We start from the raw sequence: 25685 nt of genomic DNA on the forward strand, positions 1-25685 counted from the left end.
TACCGGTGTCGTCATCACTAAGCTCACAAGTGTGGCTGAAGAGTAAGAAGCCACACGTTTACAGGAGAATTTAATGCTGTTGGGACAATCGCTCTTCGCATATTTTGATCACGGAAGATGTCTTCGCTCCTCAAAGTGGACAATGAAATCAAAACCAAGGTGAGGTTTGTTCTTCCGAATACGCAGTTGTGGCCTTAAGACATGTTATTGTAGCCGTTTGTTTGCTAGCGTGTTAGCCGCATTTTGTAGCATGATGTGGGAGCTCTGATAAGGCCAGCGTGATGGCAGCTGGCGGCGGCTAACCGGCTTGTTCACGCTCGCTACAACACACCTGTCAAACCTATCTGCGGCTGCTGGTTTACGTTTACGTCAAGCTTCCATGCGAGTAAGGTGCGGGGTTCGTTACATCACCATTTTTTACAAATAAGAGTTATTTTTTTGGAGGACCGCATGCACCAAAGAAGGCCTTAGCCAGCAAGTTAGCTAACCGGCGTCAATTTATTTTTTACTTTTATACCGACTCTGGGCTGGAATGGGACCACTTTTTAGCCTTGGCGTTTTATGTCCAAAGACCAGCTCCCTTATTGTCGATATTGGGGAAAATTTACAAAAAAAAGAAATATTGGTAAATTTTTATACTACTTTAAATTTATTACTGTCTTATTAGACATTAGGATTTCCTTTTATTCAGCACTAATATGAAATCCTTTATGTTCTCCTGGGTCAGAGAGCTTCTTAGCTTCTTCACAAAGTTTAATGTGTGACTGAACACATGGCCGAACAGGTCAAACCAATTATTTAAAGATTAAATACTGAATTTATATATTTGAAAAGTTCTGACGTCTTCAGTTCCAGGTGGCAAAATAGTATGGAGACGGTCGTCTGTAGTGGAGCATTTTCTTTAATACTGTGCACAGGGTTATACAGCTAAAGGCCAAAAAAAAAAAAAATGTTCATTTGGAACTACACACCTTTCTTCAGGTTAGGTTTCAGAGCTTCATCCACCCAGACTTCGTCTTCTGCAAACCTACTATCAGTAAACATCAGAATGTTAAAGTGCAAACCCAGCTGTGTGTGTCCAGCTAAACTGGAGTAACTTATATTCCCATTATTTATTGAACTGGTGTTCTAAATTTCCTGATATCCCTGGTGATTAATATCGGGGTCGACATCATTCTCTTGGTATTTGGGTTATTTTCTGCTCAGAAGTTACAAAAGCATGCCATGCAGGGGCGTTTTATTATGCATCAGGGAGAGGGGGCTAGGTTGACCCACCCTCTCTATCTTGGTAACCATGCGCTTTTTACGGTCATGTGAGCATTCGTTTTGGGAGCACCCATCACTTCTGTCAGACTGTAAAACGAAGAAACGCATGGATGGCATGATGAGCCTTTTATAAACTGTTTTTAGCTTGACCGAGTAAAAAGGATGACGTATCAGATGTAATAGCTGCTCCATTAATTCAGATTTCACTGCTATGCTGATGTAGTTCTGGACGCCTATTTGCTTCCAGCTGCAGCTGGAGGTTTGTTTGCAAGTTCCCAAAAGTGAGAAAACGTCCGGTTTTGCAGGCTATAGTGTGCCAAATATTCATTTGGACGGCAGTTTTTGGAAGATTAAAACTTTACTTTTGTAAGGTTTTATGTTTAAATATCGTCAAAAGAAATGCGACCATTTGTAAAACAAAAATGGACGATTAAATTAGTTTTTAAAAGAGGCCATTTGTAGTTTTAATTTCTCATTAGATGATCAGTTTACCCCCTTATGGGGCAACGTATCCCTAACCTGGGCCAAATAGAACCACGGGAACTTTAAGTCAATTTAAAAGACACATCCTGAAATTTGGTAACTTTAATTTCATATCTACCTCGTTTTATCTTATCTTAAGGACTGCATACAATAAAAAAAAAAATGGCTCATCTTACCCAACCCTGCAGGTCAGGCTTTAAATGCTCATACATCTTTTTATTTAATCTTTCCTCCTCGAATGACATTTGATTTGACTGTTTATTTGACCCTGCTTGGCAACATAACAACAATGTGACATTCCAGAGTTCAAGGCTCATCATCATCCACTCTGCCACTCTGGTGATTGTTTGTCCAATTAAGAGTTATGTTTTACACTTTCAGCTGCTTCACCCTCTGTTGCCTTTGGTTTGGTTCAACTCCTCGCTTCTCTACACCGTTCAATTTCTCCCTTTGAAAATGATTTTTAATCGCCATGTCAGAGAAGATTAAACCAAAGTCGGATTTAGTTTCTGGCAGAAAAACAGTTTGCAAGCAACAAGCTCGACATGAAGCTTCCAACTCATCGTGATTAAAAGCGCTTCACTCATAACAAAATGAAAACATGGTAAATGTAGTTTTTAATATTGGATCCATGGGGATGTTTCTTATGAGGTCTGTCATTTTTATCCTGGGTTGGCCAGATGTGTTTCATTTGGAGTAATGAGCAAGGTTCGGGTTTTCAGTGCGTGTTCAGTCTCAGACACTCAAAAATTCATGGTGTTAATGCAGGATTACATCTGGGGAAGTTTATTAGCTAGAAACGTAACCCTCTTTGTTTAAGAGTTTCCTTTTAACTAAATATTTCCTTCCCAACTCCTTAACACAGCTTTTAAAATGGGTTAAAACACCTTTGTTGACTGTTGGGGTGCATTATGTGGAATACAGACTTTAAAATGCAGCTTTTTTTAGCCACTTTTGTTGGGAAATTGTCATTTTATTGAACTGTAAAACGCCCAAGTATTTTTCTTTATGGAAATTAATTATATATGTATTTTTTCCATTTATCCCTGCTTTGACTTTTCCTTTTCATTCTCGTTTTAGTCTGATTAAACCACGGATTCCCTCATAAATGTTTAATGACATTTGTCTTGTGTGTGTTTGCAGGTTGATGCTTTCAGGGAACGTATCACAGCAGAAGTAAGTGTCGATTAACTTGTGACGAATTCATCGTGAGCCCAGTTTCACACTCGGTAAACGGGACTGTTTGGTTTCCATGTAAGGACTCTAAGTTTGCTTTTCTTACAGGCAGAGGATCTAGTTGCAAATTTTTTCCCAAAGAAGTTACTGGAACTTGATCACTTTCTCAAGGTCAGTTGTTTCCTCATTTCACACGATGCACAGACTGGACTGACACTCGAGCACTGTGGCTTTAAAGTTTAAAGCTTTAAAGCTCCTGATGAGCCAACAGATTTTAGAAAGAAACTCGTGCTAAATGTTGTGCAGAATGATCATAATCTTTGGAGCAGAATAGGACAAAATGGTTAGTTTTGTAGGGGTACGTGTTCTACATGGCAGCATGAACCTGATTTTTGGTTTTCAGGATCCAAGCATAAACATCAGTGAGCTGAAGGAGATCCACTCGGAGATTAACCTGACAGTACCGGACCCCATCCTGCTCCCAAACCTCCACGACGGACTAGAAGCGGTGAGTTGCTGCCTTTGACGTCTGCATGTTGAGCACAAATGGAAGAATTGCACATAAATCCGGTTTGTGTCTTGTTTCACAGCAAAATGCCAAAAAGAGGAAGCTTGAGGATGGAAGTGGGGATGATGCGGGTGAGTGGTGTTCAGGTGGCCCAAAGCTTAACTGCACGTGTGAGACCTTAACTTTTATTTTCATTCCTCCGCTTCTCTCCCTCCTTCCAGTGACCGGTACCAAGGTCTTCGTCATGCCCGGTGGGATGATGAAGAGCAATGGAAACCTTGTTGATCTGATTGAAAAGGTCAAGCCAGAGATCAGGACACTCATAGAGAAATGTAACACAGTAAGTGGTGCCTGTGATGGCTTTCTGTATATCCCAAAGAAAGATGAGATGCTGAAAGAGTTGCCTTTTCTTTTCAGCTTGACATCTCACACGTTGCACTTTTGCTTTTCTGCAGGTTAAAATGTGGGTTCAGCTCCTCATCCCCAGGATAGAGGATGGGAACAACTTCGGCGTGTCGATCCAGGAGGAGACGGTAGCTGAACTCAGAACAGTTGAAGGGGAGGCGGCGTCTTACCTCGACCAAATATCAAGGTTTGCATCCGTTCCAGCATTTTGTTCGCAACGCAGAAATTTTGTTGTTTCAGTTGGAGCCATAACGTGTTTCTTTCTTGCTTCCAGATACTACATCACAAGAGCAAAGCTGGTTTCTAAAATAGCAAAATATCCACATGTGGTAAGTGGAGAAGTACAGAAAATTCTAGAGAATCTTTTGAAATAAGTCTGTTATGAAACATTGTGTTCTTCCGGCTTTAAACTCTGGGGGCTGCACCACGGAGCAGGACTAGTGTTTTAGTGAGGTAACTTCTGTTCACCTTCCTGAAGCGGGGTCACCTCTGAGCAGGTTGTATCACTACGCCGTGGTGATACGCCCCGGGGCAATAGATAAATCTGTGTAAAAGCACTTAGGACATCAGTGTGTGGAAAACCAACGACGCTGTTTAACTTTCACTGATCTTAATTATCCTGAGAGATGTCTAAAACTCTAAAGCTTATTCCTGTTGACCTTTTAAAGATTTAAAAACTATTTACATTTCATATTTGAAGTCTGTATCAAACCAACTAAACCACATTAAATGATATATACAATATGAATCCTAAATCATATCTTCACAGGCTTCAATGATGATGCAATAGTGACTGTTTTTGCTTTCCAGTCCATTAGAAATATGATTGATTGGTCCTCTGATGCCAGCTGAGCCTGTTTTTACATTAACACAAACTTATCCGGAGTCAGAAAAGCTGCATTGATTTGGTTAAGCTGAAAAACATGCTGCACATGTCAGCTGGTGTTACTAGCACCAATAGGAAGCATTGCCTCGCATCTCACCACATAAACCATGGGCTGTGCTGACATTAATCACAAGTTTCTACCTTAGTTCTGTTTTTTAATTAATAAGTTGAAAAATGTAGATTTTAATCCGCGATATCGTGTCTTGTAAGCAACTTACGAGCCTACAAAGACTACAATATGTCTGTTTCCTGATTAAACGGAGCCTAAACTTACTAAAATATTCCTACATTTTAAACCTTGTTTACGAAAGACAATGCAGGTAGCAATTTATGTCAGCAGGTGGCGTAGTTTGACCATTTACTGCAGGGGTGTCAAACAAATTAAACTCTGAACCTTTTTCATATGGAAACAAAGTTAAGTTTTGGTTGAACATCCAATCTGGAACATGCAAAACTTTATATGATAAACAAGTGAAAGCAAATGACAAATAAGACGCATCTAACCCAAAAGAAAGTAATCTTATGCCTCTTTCTCTATTTGCTGCCTTCTGAGTTAAATGTCAGTGGTGGCCTGTTTTCACAGGCTTTTTGTGAACAGATATTCTGCTTCCCACCTGCCTGGAAAGCTCCTGTTTTCCACCTTTCGTTTGGCCCGATGCGACTGGTAGCCTGAGGTCGCTAATATATGCGCCAACGCACCAGCAGAGCATTCTGGGATTTGTAGTCTTAGTGGTGCATGATCTGTGTACCGGAGGGCCAGCTCTAGTAGATATTCGGTATAATCCCGTCATTACGCTGTAGGCCAGATTTGACATGAACGGCGCGGATGATAAACGATACGATTACTCAACTAAAATGACATGTTTTGTACAATAAAATAGTTTGGCCTAAACTTCTGAGTGAATGCACACTAAAACTCGATTTCTCCTCATTCATTTTACAGATATGTTAATATGAGTCGCATCATGTTTGATACGTACCTCTGTAGGTGGCTATAATAGGACCGGCTGTTTGGACACACGTTTGTTTATTTATTTATTTTTTTTAATGAAAATGTGTCAAATCATCAAATTAAAATTTATTTGTAGCACATTTCGTGTACAAAACAATTCAAAGTGCTTCACATAAAATAAAAGCATTGCAGCAGGGAGTGTAAGAAGCATTAAAAATACATAAAAGAATATAAAGAGAAACAAATAAAATAATATAAATGAATTTAAGCAAGTTCTTCTGCAAGCAACAGTCCAGATAAATGCAAAGATATCGTGCAGATGTCATGCATAAACACATGAGAAGAGAAATGTTTTTAACCTGGATTTAAAAATGTCTCCATTTGGTGAAAGTTTAATCTCCACTGGCAGTTTGTTCCACTTGTTTGCAGCATAACAGCTAAATGCTGCTTCTCCATGTTTAGTCTGGACTCTGGACTGGACCAGCTGACCTGAGTCCTTGGATCTAAGAGCTCTGCTGGCTTTATATTCTCTGAAGACATCACAGATTGTAAACCATCAGCAGGCTTTTAAAATCTTTCTGTGACTGACTGGAAGCCAGAGTAAAGATTTTAAAGCTGCTGTGATGTGATCAGATCTCTTTGTCCTGGATATGTTGTTTGTGCTTCACAACACAGGCCCCTTGGTTTTGAGTAATTTTAAGATGTGCTTACATGGAATGTGGGGGGGAAATGTAGTCCTGTAGACATAATCATATGCAAGATATGTACTGACCACAAGTCGGTTTATTAGTTTTGACTGTGATACTTTTCCCCCCTAAATCAGGAGGACTATCGGCGCACAGTAACAGAGATCGACGAGAAGGAGTACATCAGTCTGAAGATCATAGTGTCGGAGCTCAGAAATCAATACGTATGTTGTGGCCTTTATCCTTTACTATCACCATCCATAAGTTTGTTTAATGCCTGCCTCCATCTAAATAAATGCTGTTTTCTTCTCAAGGTAACGTTACACGACATGATCCTGAAGAACATCGAGAAGATCAAGAGGCCTCGAAGCAGTAATTCCGAAGCATTGTACTGATGCTCATTCAGCCATTTCAGCCTCCACAACTCGTCTCCCTGCCATGCCTATTAAGCTACAGCAGCCCAGCCCTCGTCTGCAGGACTCCAACTAGACTTTCACCCTCATCAATGCAATCAACTCAGCCCAGAATGAGCACGTAGTTTCATAGATGGACACATTCACACGTTTTTGTTTTAATTGTAAGATATTTTTCCTTGTTTTAAACCCTTAAAAAAAAAAAAACAATATTCTCTCAGAAAATGGGGAGTTAGACTTATAGAAAACATAAAGCGCTGTGTATTTTTTAATTTTAATTAAACATTTTGTCCTCAGACCCTTGTGATATTTCTTCATTTGTAGCTCTTAAAGTCTCTTTGTGCTTTGTGGCTCGTCTTATATTTGACCTCTACTGCATGTGGAGGATGGTGATTTATGGGAAGCGCAACACAAAAGCTGTTACTCTTGCTCTGAATGTTATACATTACACCGTGTAGTCGTGTCAATTAAGTTTTAGGTCCACAGGCTGAATGGGTTTTCAGTGAAAATGCATAAGTCAGACATCTATTGTGTTGGGGCATTGATTCTATTGAATAAAATACGTTTTGATAAGAAATTTTTGATTTTTATTTGTTTTGTTTTTGTGGAGTTTTGTTACTTAAGATCGTTCAGCATAAATTATGTGAGGTACATAGTCAAAAAGCAGTAATGATGACAATCCAGTTTCACCTGGTGAGTTGACTGTAGCTCATACTTACTTTTTTTTTTGTACTACTGAGACAAAAACATTGCATTTAAACATTGTTATGGGCCTCATTTGCATGCATGTTTGTTATAGGTCTGCATAGAATGTTTTCTTTATCACAAAAGGTTTCATCTGTTGGCAAGTTCCAAAACATTTGCCTTAAATGTCATCTTTGAGGTGACTAAATGCAAATTTTTAAAACTTTGAACATTCCTTGAGCCCTTGAGCAAGGCACCGTACCCCCATGCTCCCCGGGTGCTGTGAATGGCTGCCCACCGCTCCGGTGTGTACGGCATCTGTCTCATATTTTGTCACTTCACTTCAGTTTGAGTTTTGCTCAGAAGGTGGAGGTGTCGCACCACAAACCGTCACTGCTCCTCTTCTGCGTTTCAAAACATGAAACCTGTATATATTTCCAGATGAACATCAAAACAGTGTTCTTAGGTTAAGTTAGATGCAAAAACACTTCCAAAAAGCCTTTAAGTATGAGGATATTTGTAGGTCTTTGAATGTACAAATGAAATGAAATGCTCAATTTAAAAAAAAAAAAAAAAGCATAAAATGTGTTAAATGGTATTGAATCAGAATTAAATATTGAAAAATATAACAAAGACAACAGCGAATAACACATTAAAACTGAGATAGGGAAACAAATGTGAAAGATGATGTTCGTAACATGATCTGATCAAGTGATTTAAGAACATTTCTAAATGAGAGTTATGTATGCAATGGGTATGGCTGCATCTAATAGTTTTTAGGCCATCAGGCTGCATTGGTATCTAAAACCAGGTATATTTATACTGTAGTGGGAAAAGCTGGATATTGAAGAATTATTAATAATAATACATTTTATTTAAAAAAAAAAGGTGCCTGAGGGGAGGGGGACACTGGAGCTGTCTATGGTGAGGGAGAAACTGTCAACTTTGGAAAGGGTGGATTTGGTGCCAACAAGGAGGAGTTCAGTTTTATCACTATTGAGTTTAAGGAAGTTTGAACCAGGATTTAATCTCAGAGAGGCAGTGGGTGAGGGAGGAGGGAGGGAGAGGGGGGCAGTCAGGTTTACTGGACAGATAGAACTGAGTGTCATCTGCGAAGCAGTGGAAATGTATACCAAATTTTCTGAAGATATTGCCAAGTAGATGATGAAGAGGAGGGGCCCCAGGACGGAGCCCTGGGGAACACCTGAAGAGACGAGGGAGGGCTGAGAGGAGAAGGACTTGAGCTGTATGAGTGCGGCCTGTGAGGTAGGAGTGAAACCAGTGCAGGGGGTGCTGGTGATGCCTAAGGAGGAGAGTCTATTGAGGAAAGATGGGGTGAGAAATGGTGTCAAAGGCTGCACTCAGATCGAGGAAGATGAGGATGGAGATGAAACCGGAGTCAGCTGCCATGAGGAGGTCGTTGGTGATCTGTATCGGCGCTGTTTCTGTGCTGTGGCGTGGACGGAAACCAGGCTGGAGTTGTTCGTAAAGGCTGTTATTGGTAAGATGGGAGTGAAGTTATTCAAAAGCATTAACACAGAATGATACAGAAGGTGTATGAATGATCTTGGCCTAAGTGGAGCATAGACCCGTCACCTGTTGTGGTATTATAAAACATGTGACTCAGCAGTTTCTGCACTGTTGACAAACTGCTGTTTCACATCAATCAGGAATGTGAAAACATTTCATTTTCATAACCACAAAAAACTGGTTTCCTCACTTCTAAAAGGAGTGTTGTTAAAAAAAGAAGTGATGCAACAGAGAAGTAGAGCTATGCACCAGCTCCTCGACTGGTACAAGCTGCTTTTTAAGGCACAAATAGTGAAAAAATATTAATAGATTTAAAGAGGTATTAGTAGAGTGGGGAAGGTTAAGTTTCCATATTCAGATCTGGAGAGCATTTGCACAATGACTTAGTTAATTTTTGTTTTAAAAAGCTCTATTCCGGCAGTTTCACATTAACTTGAACCTAACATCTGCAGAACGTTACTGAGAAAAACAAGTACTTTGAGTTGACTGTCATAAACTGATGTAAACAATTACTCAATGTACCTGACGCAGTTATGATGTCTTTTCCTGCTGACCTCCCACGTGCAAAGCAGCCTCCACATATAGAGTAGCACGATATGGACGTAACTTCTTGAGATAAGAACCGGATACGACTAGAAGAGATAAAAAGGAGATAAGTTGGTCTAAAGGAGGATGTGTGAAATGCTCACATTTCCTTCTCACCTGAACCGTGTCCACTGTACAATCTGATGCTTTCATTTCTATTACTATTTCTAGTATTGATAACAATGTGAAGATGTTTTCAAAATAAGTCAACTTCATTCAGAGTGCAGGAAACAGAAAAATAACGCCTCGAACCTGATTATCAGGTTGTGCCGAGCACCTTGAAGAACTTGCAGGGTTCTGTGGAGGCTAGATGTGTGTTCCTGATGCCCCATTGAACCCCCCATACCTTGAATCAAATGCACATTTATCTGTGGATTGTGTGATCAGTTTGCAGTAAATTGAATATCAGGAATAAAAAACTAGAAATTAAAAACAAAAAGAGCTTCTTAAGAGATAACATATGTTTTGTATGGAGGAGCAGCGTCGATTGCAGCATATTCTCTTTTTGAAATAACAAAGCAAGTTTTCTCATGTTAACAAGTTAATCTCATTAGCTTGAGAAATCTGCCTTTTGTTTGCTTGGTATCACAGCAAATGTTAACCTTTAATCACAAGAAAATAGAGCTATAAAATAAGCGGTTCCTATGCTAACACTAAAACTGAGGGCATAGATGATAGTTTGAGCTTTTTGCCTAACTAACAAATAAATAAACCTGGTTCCTTATTATCTGTAGACACAATGATACGCTGTTATGAGCTTTGTTAACTTGAGAACACGAACTGAACTCATGATCTTGAGGTAGTTACAGTAAGAAAACTTTCCTAGCATGCTCTTTCTCGGCTTCTGTAGTTTTTTGACAAAGCAATTAAAGTCATTAAAGGTGAGATTTAAGTGACTGTTTCTTTACAACAATCACTTTTTAAACTATTAATTATATGACCAAATATCTTTCTTGAAATAAGCTATTACAGCCTGTTAGCAAACTAAGCTAATGTTAGTTTGGCTAGCTTAGCTGTATGATTTTAAATGCTAGCTAACAATGCTAAACTATTACCACAACATTAACAGGCAACTTAAGTTTTTCTTTTTTTTTTTTTTACGGGGTAAATTCATGGAAACTTTGTTTGTCTTTGTAACATAACTTTAATAAGGGAACTGTTTTTTTTAGCTGACTTTGAGCACAAAGCAGAGGTAGGTAGTTGAATTTAAGTACGTTGTTGTGAAAAAATAAGTTTTTCCACACACTTATGGCTGGTGAGAGTTCTTTTTGACCAAGCATGCACTGCAAAATTAATTAAGTGCCTGATTGAATTGATGGAAAGGCATAATGGATAAACATTCAAATCTGAAACTCCAATACAATAGTAAAGATACAAATATGTACATGTGTCTCGACAAAATCTACAGGCAAAGCCAAAGTTGGAGGGTTTGATTTTTAGAGATGCAGATTTGCTTATCTGAGGACACCTGACACAGCAGCTATTTGTACGGATGACATAACAAACTTCTTGCCCCAGTGTTAACAGAAGATGTAATGCTAACAGGTTGCATACCTAAACTCATGGTTGTAATCCCAGGGCTCTCTTTGCCACCCACCAACACACCTTTCCTGTACTGTCAGTGGGAATCATCAATATAAAGTACAAAAGGCACGTGGTGTGTCTGCATTTTGGCTCTGGGGTGTCTTCAGCCCATTAAACACTATCCCTGGCTCCTTGGAAAAAAGCTGACCAGGCAGCTCTTGGAGATGATCCTCGCTTATCTGTTGAATGAGCTCTTAAACAAACAGATCAAAGAAACAACCACATTAGGTAAAACAATTATCTCACAAACAGCAAAGGTCTGGAGGGATATGTTTGTACTTAATGGGTTTAATTTGAATAATATTACCGATGAATGCCAACGTCATCCCAACATTGGCGTGCAGCAAGCTAACACCAACGCAGGTTTTTGGTTCCATTACAAACAAATTCTCGAGTGGTTTGATCTAAATATGGACCAAAAACATATAAACATGTTTGGTTCTTGACTTTAAGTTTTCCGAGTACCTCTGAATGTTGGAGCTATTGCTCATTACACTTCAGTACAAGCATCAGATCCACCATTTACCTGCTGCATATCTTTGCCCTGCCGTTTTATCTTAAAATGGATGACAGGGCATGAGCCCATGAAGTGATTTCCAGGACAGAATCTTGTCTGTTTTTCAGGCTACCTTTACACGGAAACGATCTGAAACCAAAACGCAAAAGTGGCGTTTCGTTTTCACTTATAAGTCTGCATTTAGACGAGCGTTTTAGGGTGAAAATCTGCGTGCATACGGAAACGCTAAAGTGTGTGACGTTTCATATTTATCGATGCAGTAAACACGCCAGATGGCTAGGTGGCAACACTACCAAGACCAAGTTTGGTCTGTTCTTTACTACTCTCGCTCATCATTGCTGTTATCTGATGAAATGACTCTTGAACGTCAATTACCGCGCCTAAGGCGAGTTGAAAGTCCGCAGGGACGGACATGTTGATAGCCTACTGATGTGTTTCCCAGGGTTTCCTGGCGCTTTATTATGCTTGTCACGTCATTTCTATGTGACGAGAAACGCAGTTTTGCATTTTTCATCCCTTACACGGTGGCGCAACAGTGGAGCGTTTTCAAGAATTCCACTCAGGAGGGCGGTTTCACTTTTTTGTGTTTTCATGCCCCCAAAACGCTGTTACCATCTAAACGATATAGTGCATCCGCAAAAAGGTTTTGCGTTTTTAACCCGTTTTCGTTTCCGTGTAAAGTGCCCCTAAGTCAGCACTGCCTCTGGGACCAAAGATCACTGGCATCCAATGATGATTTTTCAGCTGTGTCCCTTCTGTTAAGAGATGTCTCCAGATTAGCTAAATCGTTTGATAAAATTGTGCACAGTAGATGATGGAATACTCAAACTCTTCCCAATTTTACATTAAGGAACACTATTCCGATATCGTTCTACAATTTATAGACAGTTTTCTGCAGCTTGCTGAACCTCTGCCGATCTGTACATCTGAGAGACTCTTCCTCTTTAGGGTGCTCTATTTAAACCCAACTGTTACCAATGAACATAAATAGATATAACAGCTCTTTCTTTTTAGTACTGCTGACTTTTCCCTCCTTTTGTTGCCCCTGTTCCATCCTTTTTTTAGAAGTGTGGCTGCCATCAAATTCAAGATGTTTCAAGGCTAAATTTGATATGAAGAAATTCGATTAAATTCAGGCACCTATCAGGTTTTTGCCTTATTTACAGAGGGTGGGTCAGATTGACAATGTTTGGCTAAATTACTGACGTTGTTTGGCATTTCAGAAAGGTTACTTGGAGATATTGAACACCCTATCATTTGTTTGGGGTCAGATATATACACGGTCTATAAGGCTTTGGTTAAATCAACTCAGTTTAACACATTTTATCTGGATTTCTGTCAGATAGAAATAGAATGGAATAGAATAGAAAAATACTTTATTCATCCCCCAATGGGGGAAATTCAAATAATATAGATAGATATAAGCAATAGAATAAATAATCATGACGGCAACAGTTTTGTTTAATAAATTACATTGATTAATTCTATTATTATTGACGATACACAAGCCTGGCAAGGCAAGGCACGGCAATTTATAGAGCACAAATCGTACTATTTTTTAAATTTTTTAAATTTCCTGTTATTGTCCCTCATTATTTTATTTGCTTAGTTTCACACTTTCATTCTGGAGCATTATTACAGACCTGATGATGTGCTTTTATGCCATTATTTTGGTATGTGGGTTTTCCTTTAGAATAGGAACATAACAAGTGCATATCTGTTTGCTTTTTATCTAAAATGCTGATATTTCAATTAATATGATTTTCTCTGTTTCATGTTGGCTGTGCACCTCTTATTGTGTCGTGATCACTTATTGAAAGACAGTCGCACAGGGGTGTTATATTGCACTCTGTGTCAAGTATCATCAGTTTCAGATCACTGTTGCATAATTATAATCATTTAGAATCATAATTATAATTATTATTCCAACAATTATCAACAAATATATACTTTTCTTGCCTTCTAATTATTAGTACACTAACTTTAGGTGATCTACAATTCAGTTCAGGTTTGTAATCTCATAAGTACAGAGTCTGTCTCATACTGTGATAGTGACCTTTGCCATCCTGCTGATCTCAGTATCATAGATCCAAAGCTCCATTGATACGTCTTCTGAACAATGTACTACATTCAAAGCATTACGGTGCCCACGTGCTGTCTGCAACACTTTCTGGCCCTTGACCCTCCATGTCTCCTTTAAACGTTTGTGGCTGTGATGAAAGGCAGTGTCCCTCTGTGGGGCTGCTGAGTGAAAGGAGCATGCTCTGGTTAATATTTAATGGTTGTTCCTGCCAGAGAATTAATCAGTTTCAGCCTGAGACTTTCTGAGAAAACTGCCTGGACAGCACAAGCTCTTCTAAAACAAACTCAATTCTTTTTTAGAAGGCGAATTATCGTAAAAGCAGGTTTATTTGCTGAAAAAAGCTGAAGAGTTACAAAGTGTACAGACACTTACAGAGAAGAAAAGACAGTTACATTAAACATATCAACAGTTAAAGGTGAAATAGGGACAAAAACAATGATTAATAACAATAACTGTTGTAGCATTTTTACACAGATTACAACTACGAAAGTCTTCCAAAAAGCATCTTGTTTGTTGATTTTGTACAAAAACCAAAGAGTAAAATGACTGTTTGTGGTGCACAGGTCCACAGTGATTACTTTCACCAACATGTTCAGGTAGTAACTTAGCATATAACACCGGGGAAAAAATGATAAAAAGAAATACATATAAATATCTTTATTGGTGAGTTTCTCGGGTGCTGGTTAAGGGACAGATTTACTGACAGATCCGGGCTAGTTGCTGCCTTCTGTTTCAAGTTCTTAAACTTAGCTAATCAAGCAGCCCTTCCTGGTTCTGGTTCTGATGGAGGTTTCTTCCTGTTAAAAGCGAGTTTTTTCTCCCCACATTCGCCTCGTGCACGCTCAGGACGGGAGATTGGATCAAAGAGACGGGAATCTGTTGGTTTCCTTAGCTGGGGAAATGTTTGTATGAATGAATTTGACTAATTTAGAATTTAATTAAATGGATTTGATTGGATTTTGATTACAATGAATTGGATTGTTATTAGCTTAAATTGGACTCATTAAAGTGCCTTGAGATGACTTTTTGTTGTGATTTGGCACTGTTTATAGTTATTACACAGCTTCCCGAAGTCCCAAAAGTCTCTTCTATGTTTAATTTGTGCAAAAATCAAAGTGTAAAATTATTTATTTTTGGTGCAAATTAGTTGGACGTGTTCAAGAAATAACCTGGTACAAGACAGAACACAAAAAATACAGTTTTATAGTTTATTAGGCTTCTTCTCTTTGTACAAAGGTAAAGAAATTTAATGTAATATTTTCAACAGTGAGCTCCCGTTTTACCCGACAGAACCAAACTAGTTAAAACCTTCTTTGAAGCATCATAATTCAACATAAAACATCATAATTCTGAATTTGAAACAAATTTCCAAGTGGTTTAATTCACTATAAATGCTACACATATACCTTATGACATAGGACACATGGTTCAATTAAAATAGGAGTTATCATTTTGAAATGCCTCATTTTATATAGACAAGAATAGTTTTGTTATATTTCAGATGAACTTATCTAGCCAAGTAATAAGATTCAAAGTCAATTTCTTGTTGTATGAGATGTTATTTTGTTTATAATTTTGGAAATAAACACTAGTTTACATCAAATGCTGCATTATGTACACAAATATTTATCTGCAGGTTGTGCAGAGTTGCAGAGTAACAAGACATTCTGAAAAATACATTTTAGTTTTATATGAGTGAAAATAAACAACCGAGTGCTGCAAGTTTACACAAGAGAGAAAAACAATACAAATCTAGCTTTAGTATAAAGCAAACCAAAGCCAGAGAGGTTCACATTCACACACAAAGTCCCCGGAAAGATTCAAATACGAGAAGATTAAAACAAAGGTGGAGTCTTTACTGAAATGACAAAGAGTGCAAAAAGCAGACAAGACAATAACTAAAAATCTAAACTCATTGTTACTTATCTACGGTTGAGGAAACAGAAATCAGTGCTCAAAGACAGTAAGACTTGGAGACACAGTTATAGATTAATATAATTGTTGAATTGTTTGTAAAATGATAACATTTTGCGAGAATGTTATCTGCTCACTCACTTAACTTGGCTAGCTTAAGAGATTTGTTACTTATTAAACATTTGAAAACAAAGTTTGGAACTTTCGTCAGATGTGGAGAACAGATCCGAACCACTGAGCAAACTGTAGCAGCACATCTTTAAAGGCCAGTGGCATTTAAATGTTAAATGTGTCTTTGGCTAATAGTTAACTTAGCTAGCTAGGGGCCTTATTAAAATCCTTAAAATGCCCTTTTTGTCAAATTTATTAGCTTGTTCGTTAATCAAGCAAATGTGATGTCTTATCATCACTGTTGAGCTTTAGTCTCTGGTCTTTATTACAAGCTAAGCTAACCATCTGCTAATGGTAGCTTTATAAATACCTCAGAGTACAGTATGCTCCAACTGGGATCCACACCAGCATTTTTACTTCAGTTGCATGGTCCTAAAACAAGTCTCCAAACACCTATAAGAAACAATCCGAGTAAAACTTGAAAACTAAAACTAGTAATTGACTTTAAACCCCGAGTGGGACCTAAATCACAAGTTTTTCTTGTCTGTCTTTGCATTACAAATCATGCAGAGAGCCCAAGGGACCAGTGTGGTTGGGATTAAAAGAGCAGTTGCACTCTTACAGAAAGACAGGACGTAGAAAATTCCATGGTTGTCCGAGGAAAATGTCCATCCGTCCAACAGCTGAAGCAGAAACACAGAGATGATGATGCATCCTATCTTGAAGGTGGCACTCATGCTCTTCCTCTCGGTGCCATTGTAGAGAGGGGAATGCAGCCCCAGGCCCAGACCAAACAGGGTGCCCATGTTGCGCAGCAGGCTGGCGAAGGGTGTGCTGTCCAGGTGGACCCACTCTGGTCTGACGCACCATTTCTGGGCTTTGTCCAGGGTCCAGAGAAGGTCCACGCCCAGAGTTTTTAGCACGAGGTCAAAGCCAACGGCAAAGGAGGTCAAGAAGAGAGTGGCGAAGAAGTACTTTTTCAAGCTGGCATTGTAGATCCATTTCCGCTTTGAGACAATCTCAGCCACGAGTACGCCTGACACAAAGCAGGGAGAAGGGTCAGTCAAACCAAACAGTTCACGTATTTATGAAGCCAAGTGGGTCAAGTACAGTTGCTGTTGGGCGAGTACAGGCACGGAAGAAGAAGTGGGAGAAGCACTCACGCCCTTTGTTTGAGCACGAAAATGATCATAAAGTTCTACATTCCTGATTTTACTTAAGTAAACAGAAACTTTCTAATCAAAAATATTTAAAAGTTCCTTTGAGGCACTGTGTATTTGGAATATTATAACAAGAAAGCAGCATTTTAATATTACAATCGGTCGGGTTTATTCAACTAATGTAACAAATTTAGTGTTTCATCGTACTTTTAAACTCATAATATTAATATTATGAGTAATGAGTAATCATCTATTAGGAAAATACCAATTTACACACAACCTGGTAACATCTTTGACTCTTTTAGGTGGACCAACCTGCAATGAGTCCTGCAATAACCTGGTGGGGGAAGTGCGCGGCCATGTAGACTCTGGACATGCAAACCACCAGCTCCACCAGGGCCATGAGCGCCCACAAGCCCATCTGCAACAATCTGATCGAGCGAATATTTCATATTAGTGCAGCCAGTTTCTACAGAGATATTTTACACGACCACAGACTTACTTGTAAAATGAAGGCTGGCATTGTTTTTCTGTTGCAATAGAGAGCAGCGCAGTCACCATCACATACCAGACACCAGCTGCACCCATAGCATGACCCGAAGGGCTTCCTGGAAGGAACAAACAAAGACTCAATCTTTTCTGAACAGTTTAAAGGGATAGTTCGCCTCTTTTGACATGAAGCTGTATGACATCCCATATTAGCAACATCATTTATTAAATCTGACTGACCCCCTGCTGCTGAAGGTAGTAAAAAAAGGTAAAAAATAAAGCGTCTTGCTTCTGAAAACAATATGCGTTCAAAAGAGTAATACATTTGCATTGGCCCTATTTTCTCTCCCTTCGTATCACTGCCTGCTGCCGACAGCCGCGCCTGTTACGGTGTTTGCTGCTCGGTCTGCACTTCGGTCTGCACGGTCTATACAGCAGGCAGTGATACGAAGGGAGAGAAAATAGGGCCAAGCGATTGTGAGGTCTGACTTTTTTCTGGTGCAGCGTTTGTCAGCACGCCAACATCCTACGCCTCCATGCACGTTCCTACGTGAACTTGGGTTTAAAGAGGGAGGACGGAAGGCCAGGACGCCCTAATCTGCAGATTTCTGCAGCATTTAACAGAACAGCTGTTGTCCTTTTCCACTCACGATTCCTCACTTTTCCACTGCTCTCACCTGTGGTTGGTGTTTGAATTGATATACACGATAAGGTCTAAGTCTTACAAAATACACGGTTACGTAACTGATGTCATTGTTGTCATTAACTTGTGTTTCTCCGCCTCAGCAGGCATCTCTGGCCTGGTGTTATGGAGCTTGTTGATGACTCAACCCCCAATCAGCCGAGGCAAACAGCTTTCCCTCCTAAGTCTGGTTCTGCTGGAGGTTTCCTCTCGTAAAAAGGGAGTTTTGTCTTTCCTCGTGCACTCAGGACGGGGATTGACTTGAGAGGTTTCGCTGCTATCTGTTGGTTTCCTTAGCGAGCCAATTAAAAACAAAAGGTGTTTTATGAACTGCACTAATTTGAGTTTGATGTAAATGTAAATGTACTTTATTTATACAGTCCTTTACAGACAATCCTTATGATGTACCAAAGTGCTTTACAGCAGGAAATAAATCAAGAGAAGAATAAGTAAAAACAAATAAAAACAATAAAAGAACAGTGAAAGCAATAAAATACAACAAAATCGAATAAGATAAAATAAGATAAGTGTCATCATACTACTGGCTATTAAAAGCAATCCTAAATAAGTAGGTTTTTAGCCTGGATTTGAAGAGGCCCAGGTCAGAAATTGATGGGATTATAAGTTTTATTACAATTAAGTCGATTATAATTGGTTTGAATTGGAATGTTTCTTTGAAGCCCCTTGAGATGACATTTGCTGTGATTTGATGCTATTGAAAAAAAAAATCCAAACTGAATTGTTATAAACATTTTAATATTCATTCGTTGTGATTTCTATTGGGTCACATGAAAGCTAAGTTTATATAAATAATATCAGCTCGCACATGCTCGCTGCTTTGGGAACTGAAAACTGGCCCAAACTGCATGTTTTTACTCAGAAATGAAGGATTTTTTGGAGTTTTTCTTTCATAAATTGTTGTTTCCTTTATCATTGTTGGTTCATGGTGGAAGTTTCTCCGTTTCAAGATTCAAGACTTTCAAAAGGTTGAAAAAGAAATGTAAAATACCTTTAGAAAAATAATGTAAAATTAGATTTACCGTCGCTAATAAAGTTATGTAAGATGCTTTATGGTTGCTATCTCATTGAATCACCCTTATCATGATTAAATATTCTATTTTTAAACATTTTTAAAAGCATTATTCTGCTATTTGGTTATTTATTTTATACCTGCAGGTTATTTAGTTGTTTTACAACATAAAACATTCAAATCCAAAACAGAAAACTGTGTTTTATTTATTGAAAATCAATTTTTTTTTACATGATTTTCAAGAGTAATTTAGTTGTTGGTCTGTTTGTGCACAACAGAACAAAAGGGCAAATGCAATCACTGAAACAAAAATAAAAAAACATGACAAATGAACAGAGGTGTTGGAGTTAAGCACCAATCTATCACCATTATTAATTCATTAGAAGCCAGACATTACAGTTATTGTCGGCTAATGATCTACTTAAACACTAACCAGAGTAATGGCTCACAGTGCCAGATAAATCTGATCAGTCGGTTCTTTTGGAGAAGGCGGTCACGTGGTCAACAGGTTTTTGGTGGAGCTTACCTGGTCCAGTCTCACACGTGATGGGAAACTGCTGCAGCGAAGGGGCTCGGCCCGCTCCGTAAAACTGGGTCTCATGAACCCACCAGTAGGGTCTCTCCCCAAAAAGAACCCTACGATGGGGGAACCAAAAATCAAACTGCTCACGTTCTCTCCTCCTGTGTTCTAATTTTAACATTTTTTTTTGACATTTTAAACCAGACAATTTGATCAAATTACCATTTGAGCACCAAGTTGAGCCAGTCTCCGATGACTGCGACCCAGATTAGCCTGAGCCCCGTATCCCTCCGCAGGTGGAACCAGATCGGGAACAGGAAAAAGAACGTTGTGTGCAGATCAGCCACTGTGGACGCCAGGCTGAATAAGCCCTCATATCTGCTGTATCTGGTCTGCAGATGAACCGCCAGCTCAACCCCCCAGCTGTGGAGAAGATCCATGATATCAAGACTCCAAAACAAGGACGATGGGTGGAATCTGGGGTATTTTGGCGTTTTCGTAGGATAGGTTTTCTGCAAAGTTCGTTCAGGCAGTCCTGTCTGTCTCTGTGTGATTCCCATTGGACTTTACTCAAGGCTAGCAAATTTTGTTTATCTTTGGGACAGTCCAAAAAAGGTTCCTTAACCTTTACACCCCCGAGGCCCTGTCTGCTGAAACTAAAAATCCATGAATCGAGAAAGCAGCTGACGTCCCTCTGACCGATTCAAGATTTCAAAGGAAGCTTTTATTCTTTGAAAATGAAAAGGAGGCAGCATCTGGTTGTAATTCAAAGCTATTCATCTTTTCTGAGAATAAACCTCTTTGTACCATCTAATACATTCTTAACTTGTATATGATATGAAGTCCTCCATGCAGATTTCCCTGCATGTCACGCTAGGGCACAGCTTGTGCACGACTTCTGTCTTTTCCTTTTAAAAAAAAACAACAACAACTATTTCTGCTCAACCCAAAGCTGATCATTTAATCGCTGATCCTTTTTATGCAATCAAGAAATAGGTTACTCCAGCTCGCTTGCATGTTTTGAACAAGTTATCAAAAGAACAATTACATAACTGACAAATTATTCATTCATGTCACAATTGTGAAAGATATTCATTGATCAACTGACCTCTCCCCCTGAGCTACGTACAGTAACTTAGCGGGAAAGATACCGGTTGACGTTTTGTTTTCCCTGCTATCTCCTTCTACTTGTTTGTGGGACAAACCTCCCAAACTCCCAGTGTTTTATTACACATGTGAAAGGTCCAAAGATCAGTATGAGCATGCGTTTCTGCAGTGGGCCCCCTGGTATAAAACCAACCAGCTGTGTCACTGATAGCAACACAAGTCTTTTTCATCTGTTCAACTCTCACACATCACCAGACTTGAGAATTTTTACCTCTCGGGGCTAAGATGCTCAGTGAAATAATGGACGCCGTGCAGGGTTTCGGGGTGAGCAGCACCCACTACCTGCAGACCAACTATGAGGATGCCCAGGGCTTGTTTCTCTGGGTGTCCTGGGCGGCAGACCTCAGGAACACCTTCTTCATCTTCTTCCCGCTTTGGTTTCACCTGCGGTCGTCAGTGGGCATTAAACTCATCTGGGTGGCAGTGATCGGAGACTGGCTGAACTTGGTTTTTAAATGGTGAGTGGAGTCAACTTTTAAATAGGGCAAAATTCTACATCTCTAGACCATGACTGAATGCGCGTTTCTGTCATCTTTTCCAGGATCCTGTTTGGGGAGAGGCCGTACTGGTGGGTCCACGAGACGGCTCACTATGCAGATGTGGTTCGCCCTCACATTGAGCAGTATCCCATGACCTGCGAGACCGGGCCAGGTGAGAGATGCCACCATGCACACATGCAGAATTAACTGCCAAGTCCAGTTTAACACGCATATCTTCCCATTGTTCATTCATTACTCTTGAAATACCGCATAAACTCAGGGCTGCTGTGTAGTAATGTGACCGAATACAAACTGATTTACACACTGATGGAGTGATTTAATCTGAATCACAGCTCCATACCTTGTAATGAGTGTTATTATTGCGCGCATTCTTGTATTTTACTAAATTAAGTGACAAACTGCCCAATAACAAAGAGATTACCTGGCCACAACCTTGTTTTAATGTGCGAGTTTTTGGCTTCATTTATGTCTCAAAACCGTTATTTAAGTCAAAGTGCAGACAGAATATTCAAATAAAAGTTCTGCGTTCAAAACAGAAAGAATGCAGAAAGTATAATTAGCAAAATCAAGGCTCAGAATGAAGGAACAACAAGTCTTTTTTGCAGTTTTGTTGTGATTCTGATTGTGATTTTTAGTCATTTTTAGATTTTTCTTCCCTCTTTGGGAAGTATTTAACACAACACACTTGTAACTTGTGAGATGCTTTGTACTGTACTGTTTCTAGGTTAAATTATTTTAAAAAGTAGCTGCAGGTGAACAAAATGCAGTTCGATAAAATCTTTATCCAGTGCAAGTTGTTCACAGTTTAATTATAGTAGCAAGCTGACTGAACGATGGAGCAGTTTGTTTTTTTTTTTTTAATTTTAAAGGAATGAATCTTTATTTTTAAGGTCAAACATTAACTATAAGTATGCCCTAATAACTGAAGGATTATCTTTCTCTTTCAAAGGTCTTTTTTATTATTGACAAAACATAAATAAGACAATCATTGTACAGGAAGATTATTTTGTATTTTCTGAACAACATCCACCCATGACATAACCCATAACCCTGCCTAAACATGGACAGACACAACTACAAGTAAAAAAAAGATCACCAACCATATTTAGAAAATGTAAATATGTGCCACTGAACAATAACAAAGAAACAAGACAGTAGAAAAAAGAAAAAGAAAAAAGGAGAAAATCAAATAAGATTGATGGAGCAGTTTGTGAAGAGACGGCTCAGCCTGAGTGAATCAGGGACTGATGTCTCCACCCTGTCTTCTGTTCTCCAGGCAGCCCCTCCGGCCACGCTATGGGAGCTGCAGGAATCTACTACACCCTGGTGACCTCCATCCTCGCCATCATGACCAGCAAGAAGAAACATGGTGACAAGAAACCTTCAGACAAAATCTGGTGAGTCAGAAACCTCCCCGGGTTTGGTTCGGTGCTCTTGTCCTCTCTGACGTAAGCGTTGTTTGGCACTTTCTTCTATCTGCAGCTTATCATTTGGGACACACTATCTGTTCTGTACTGTAGTTGATCATTGACTTCGGACGACCATTTGTCGCAGGGGGGGGGGGTGTTTTTCATGGGTCGCTTCGCCGCTCAGGCGGATATTCCCACAGTACTAATGATAAGCAGAAAATGTGTTAATGGTTATGGAGGGTTAAAGGGTTCCGCTGGATGACTGATTTAGATCTGGAGCAATAAAACAAATCGATTTAAATGCTCTTCTTTGTGTTTTTGGCAGGTATCTGAAGGCTGTTCTGTGGACGGTGTTTTGGGGAGTCCAGGTGTGTGTGTGCCTCTCCAGAGTCTTCATTGCTGCTCACTTCCCTCATCAGGTCGTCGCTGGAGTTCTCACAGGTCAGTTTGGAAATACTGTTTATCAGCCTGTGGTGGTGAAGTAAGGAATACCAAATACCAGAGATGGGGACTCGAGTCACTGTGACTTGGACTCAAGTCCACTCGAGTTGCTGTTTTGATGACTTGTGACTTGACTTGACAAAAAAACAAAAGACTTGAGACTCGACTCGGACTTGGAAGTTAAAGACTCGGCACTTGACTTGAGACACGATGACTTGAATGACTTGAGTGTTAAGCATCTAGCATAACTTCGAACTTTGTTCGTCATTTGAAGATCCATTCTGACCACTAAGTGCTTGTCAAATTAGCTAATATAATCCTGTTAGCCTAGTCGGTAGTTAGCTAACGTTAGCTTGATATGATACGGGGTGGACAGGTTGGACACATTGGCCAATGATGTTTACTGACAGTTACTTATATCTTTGTGTTTTCACTTTATTAAGATCAGATTCTGCAGGTAAAATTGCAATAATAAGGTGACTTGACTTGACTTGACTTGACTTGCCCAAGAAAAAATTACTTGAGACTTGAAAGCTAAGACTTGGGACTTACTTGAGACTTGAAAGCTAAGACTTGGGACTTACTTGAAACTTGAAAGCTAAGACTTGGGACTTACTTGAGACTTGAAAGCTAAGACTTGGGACTTACTTGAAACTTGAAAGCTAAGACTTGGGACTTACTTGAGACTTGAAAGCTAAGACTTGGGACTTACTTGAGACTTGAAAGCTAAGACTTGGGACTTACTTGAGACTTGAAAGCTAAGACTTGGGACTTACTTGAGACTTGAAAGCTAAGACTTGGGACTTACTTGAGACTTGAAAGCTAAGACTTGGGACTTACTTGAGACTTGAAAGCTAAGACTTGGGACTTACTTGAAACTTGAAAGCTAAGACTTGGGACTTACTTGAGACTTGAAAGCTAAGACTTGGGACTTACTTGAGACTTGAAAGCTAAGACTTGGGACTTACTTGAGACTTGAAAGCTAAGACTTGGGACTTACTTGAGACTTGAAAGCTAAGACTTGGGACTTACTTGAGACTTGAAAGCTAAGACTTGGGACTTACTTGAAACTTGAAAGCTAAGACTTGGGACTTACTTGAGACTTGAAAGCTAAGACTTGGGACTTACTTGAGACTTGAAAGCTAAGACTTGGGACTTACTTGAGACTTGAAAGCTAAGACTTGGGACTTACTTGAGACTTGAAAGCTAAGACTTGGGACTTACTTGAAACTTGAAAGCTAAGACTTGGGACTTACTTGAGACTTGAAAGCTAAGACTTGGGACTTACTTGAGACTTGAAAGCTAAGACTTGGGACTTACTTGAGACTTGAAAGCTAAGACTTGGGACTTACTTGAAACTTGAAAGCTAAGACTTGGGACTTACTTGAGACTTGAAAGCTAAGACTTGGGACTTACTTGAGACTTGAAAGCTAAGACTTGGGACTTGCACATGTGTGACTTGGTCCCATCTCTGCCAAATGCTCACCTGGCTTTTTGATGCTTCCAGGCATGATCGTGGCTGAGGCCTTCAACAGAACCCAGTGGATCTACAACGCCAGCATGAGGAAGTACTTCTACACGACCCTCTTCTTGACCAGCTTCGCCGTCGGCTTCTACCTCCTGCTCAAAGCTCTGGGCGTGGACCTGCTGTGGACCCTGGACAAAGCCCAGAAGTGGTGCGTCAGAGCAGAGTGGGTCCACCTGGACAGCACACCCTTCGCCAGCCTGCTGCGCAACATGGGCACCCTGTTCGGGCTGGGCCTGGGCCTGCACTCGCCCCTCTACACCGAGACCAAAAAGAGCAGCAGCGCATCGCTCAAAGCGGGATGCATCATCAGCTCTTTGCTCCTCCTGCACCTGTTTGACTCCTTCAAGCCCCCCACGCACACCGCTGCCCTCTTCTACCTGCTGTCCTTCTGTAAAAGCGCCACCGTGCCTCTGGTCACGGTCAGCATCATCCCGTACTGCGTGAACAGAGCTCTGAGCCTGCAGAACAAAAAGGGATTGTGAGCCTCAGATTGTAGAGACTAAAGAAATCAAAGACTCTTTCTAGTATTTACAATTAAAACTTTTCCTCTGGTGCTTTTTGCATTCACGTGATTCTCAAGAAAAGCCTTGAGATCAATGGGAAACAGCATTTTGTGTCATGCAGACAGTGAACTCTGAACGCTGTGTGACATCACTATGCAGGACGCTCAGCGGCCCGCACAGACATCCTGAATTCAGCACGCTAATTCCAGTTGTTTCAGGGTCCCGGAAAAAGACGGATGAGTCCAGCAGCGACTGTTTGCTTTGATGTGTTGTTGAGTTGTGATAATGTATTTTTAAATGCTATTGAAAGTATTTTTGAAAATGTGTGGAATATTTTTTAATAAAAATCTGGAAAAACATAATGAAACACAATGATTTGGTTCTTATTTCAACCAGCCGCTGGTGGTTTAACGCCTCCCATCCTCAGAGAGGTAAAAAATTCAAACTCAAAGTCAAAATATTGACTTTAAACG

The 25685-nt window shown here is 39.8% G+C and overlaps 3 protein-coding genes across 5 annotated transcripts; 2 read left to right on the forward strand and 1 right to left on the reverse strand.

The window, feature by feature from the left end:
* Position 1: 1 nt before the first annotated feature.
* Positions 2 to 7071, forward strand: psme3 (proteasome activator subunit 3). Its single transcript, XM_075457980.1, has 10 exons — positions 2 to 159; positions 2893 to 2925; positions 3034 to 3096; positions 3329 to 3433; positions 3516 to 3564; positions 3655 to 3773; positions 3889 to 4025; positions 4113 to 4167; positions 6500 to 6586; positions 6677 to 7071. The coding sequence occupies exons 1-10, from the start codon at positions 118 to 120 to the stop codon at positions 6755 to 6757; spliced, it is 771 nt and encodes a 256-aa protein (XP_075314095.1). The 5' UTR covers positions 2 to 117; the 3' UTR covers positions 6758 to 7071.
* A 7881-nt stretch (positions 7072 to 14952) lies between these two features.
* Positions 14953 to 20104, reverse strand: g6pc1a.1 (glucose-6-phosphatase catalytic subunit 1a, tandem duplicate 1). Of its 2 annotated transcripts, none has more exons than XM_075457846.1 (5): positions 19887 to 20104; positions 19671 to 19780; positions 17446 to 17551; positions 17259 to 17374; positions 14953 to 16819 (listed from the first exon to the last, which is right to left on the reverse strand). In XM_075457846.1, the coding sequence occupies exons 1-5, from the start codon at positions 20102 to 20104 to the stop codon at positions 16311 to 16313; spliced, it is 1059 nt and encodes a 352-aa protein (XP_075313961.1). In that variant the 3' UTR covers positions 14953 to 16310. The 2 variants fall into 2 exon arrangements, with proteins under 2 accessions (XP_075313961.1, XP_075313962.1); XM_075457847.1 differs by lacking the exon at positions 17446 to 17551 and adding an exon at positions 18961 to 18976.
* A 952-nt stretch (positions 20105 to 21056) lies between these two features.
* On the forward strand, positions 21057 to 25191 carry g6pc1a.2 (glucose-6-phosphatase catalytic subunit 1a, tandem duplicate 2). Of its 2 annotated transcripts, none has more exons than XM_075457032.1 (5): positions 21057 to 21289; positions 21373 to 21482; positions 22608 to 22728; positions 23066 to 23181; positions 24689 to 25191. In XM_075457032.1, the coding sequence occupies exons 1-5, from the start codon at positions 21057 to 21059 to the stop codon at positions 25189 to 25191; spliced, it is 1083 nt and encodes a 360-aa protein (XP_075313147.1). The 2 variants fall into 2 exon arrangements, with proteins under 2 accessions (XP_075313147.1, XP_075313148.1); XM_075457033.1 differs by having other exon boundaries at positions 22608 to 22693; positions 23046 to 23181.
* The last annotated feature ends 494 nt before the right edge of the window (positions 25192 to 25685 follow it).

This window comes from Odontesthes bonariensis, chromosome 23 (assembly GCF_027942865.1).
Source record: "Odontesthes bonariensis isolate fOdoBon6 chromosome 23, fOdoBon6.hap1, whole genome shotgun sequence".
Classification (NCBI taxonomy): Eukaryota; Metazoa; Chordata; class Actinopteri; order Atheriniformes; family Atherinopsidae; genus Odontesthes; species Odontesthes bonariensis.

Bases quoted from the DNA above. Each gene is read 5' to 3' on its own strand.
- psme3 (XM_075457980.1), top strand. From the start codon at position 118: ATGTCTTCGCTCCTCAAAGTGGACAATGAAATCAAAACCAAG. The intron at 3,565-3,654 runs GTGAGTGGTGTT...CCCTCCTTCCAG, and splicing joins TGGAAGTGGGGATGATGCGG to TGACCGGTACCAAGGTCTTC. The intron at 4,168-6,499 runs GTAAGTGGAGAA...CCCCTAAATCAG, and splicing joins TAGCAAAATATCCACATGTG to GAGGACTATCGGCGCACAGT.
- g6pc1a.1 (XM_075457846.1), bottom strand. From the start codon at position 20,104: ATGGATCTTCTCCACAGCTGGGGGGTTGAGCTGGCGGTTCATCTGCAG. The intron at 19,781-19,886 runs GTAATTTGATCA...CCCCCATCGTAG, and splicing joins CTCAACTTGGTGCTCAAATG to GGTTCTTTTTGGGGAGAGAC. The intron at 17,375-17,445 runs GTAAGTCTGTGG...TCGCTCGATCAG, and splicing joins TGCCAGCCTTCATTTTACAA to ATTGTTGCAGATGGGCTTGT.
- g6pc1a.2 (XM_075457032.1), top strand. From the start codon at position 21,057: ATGCTCAGTGAAATAATGGACGCCGTGCAGGGTTTCGGGGTGAGCAGC. The intron at 21,483-22,607 runs GTGAGAGATGCC...TCTGTTCTCCAG, and splicing joins GACCTGCGAGACCGGGCCAG to GCAGCCCCTCCGGCCACGCT. The intron at 22,729-23,065 runs GTGAGTCAGAAA...TGTTTTTGGCAG, and splicing joins AAACCTTCAGACAAAATCTG to GTATCTGAAGGCTGTTCTGT.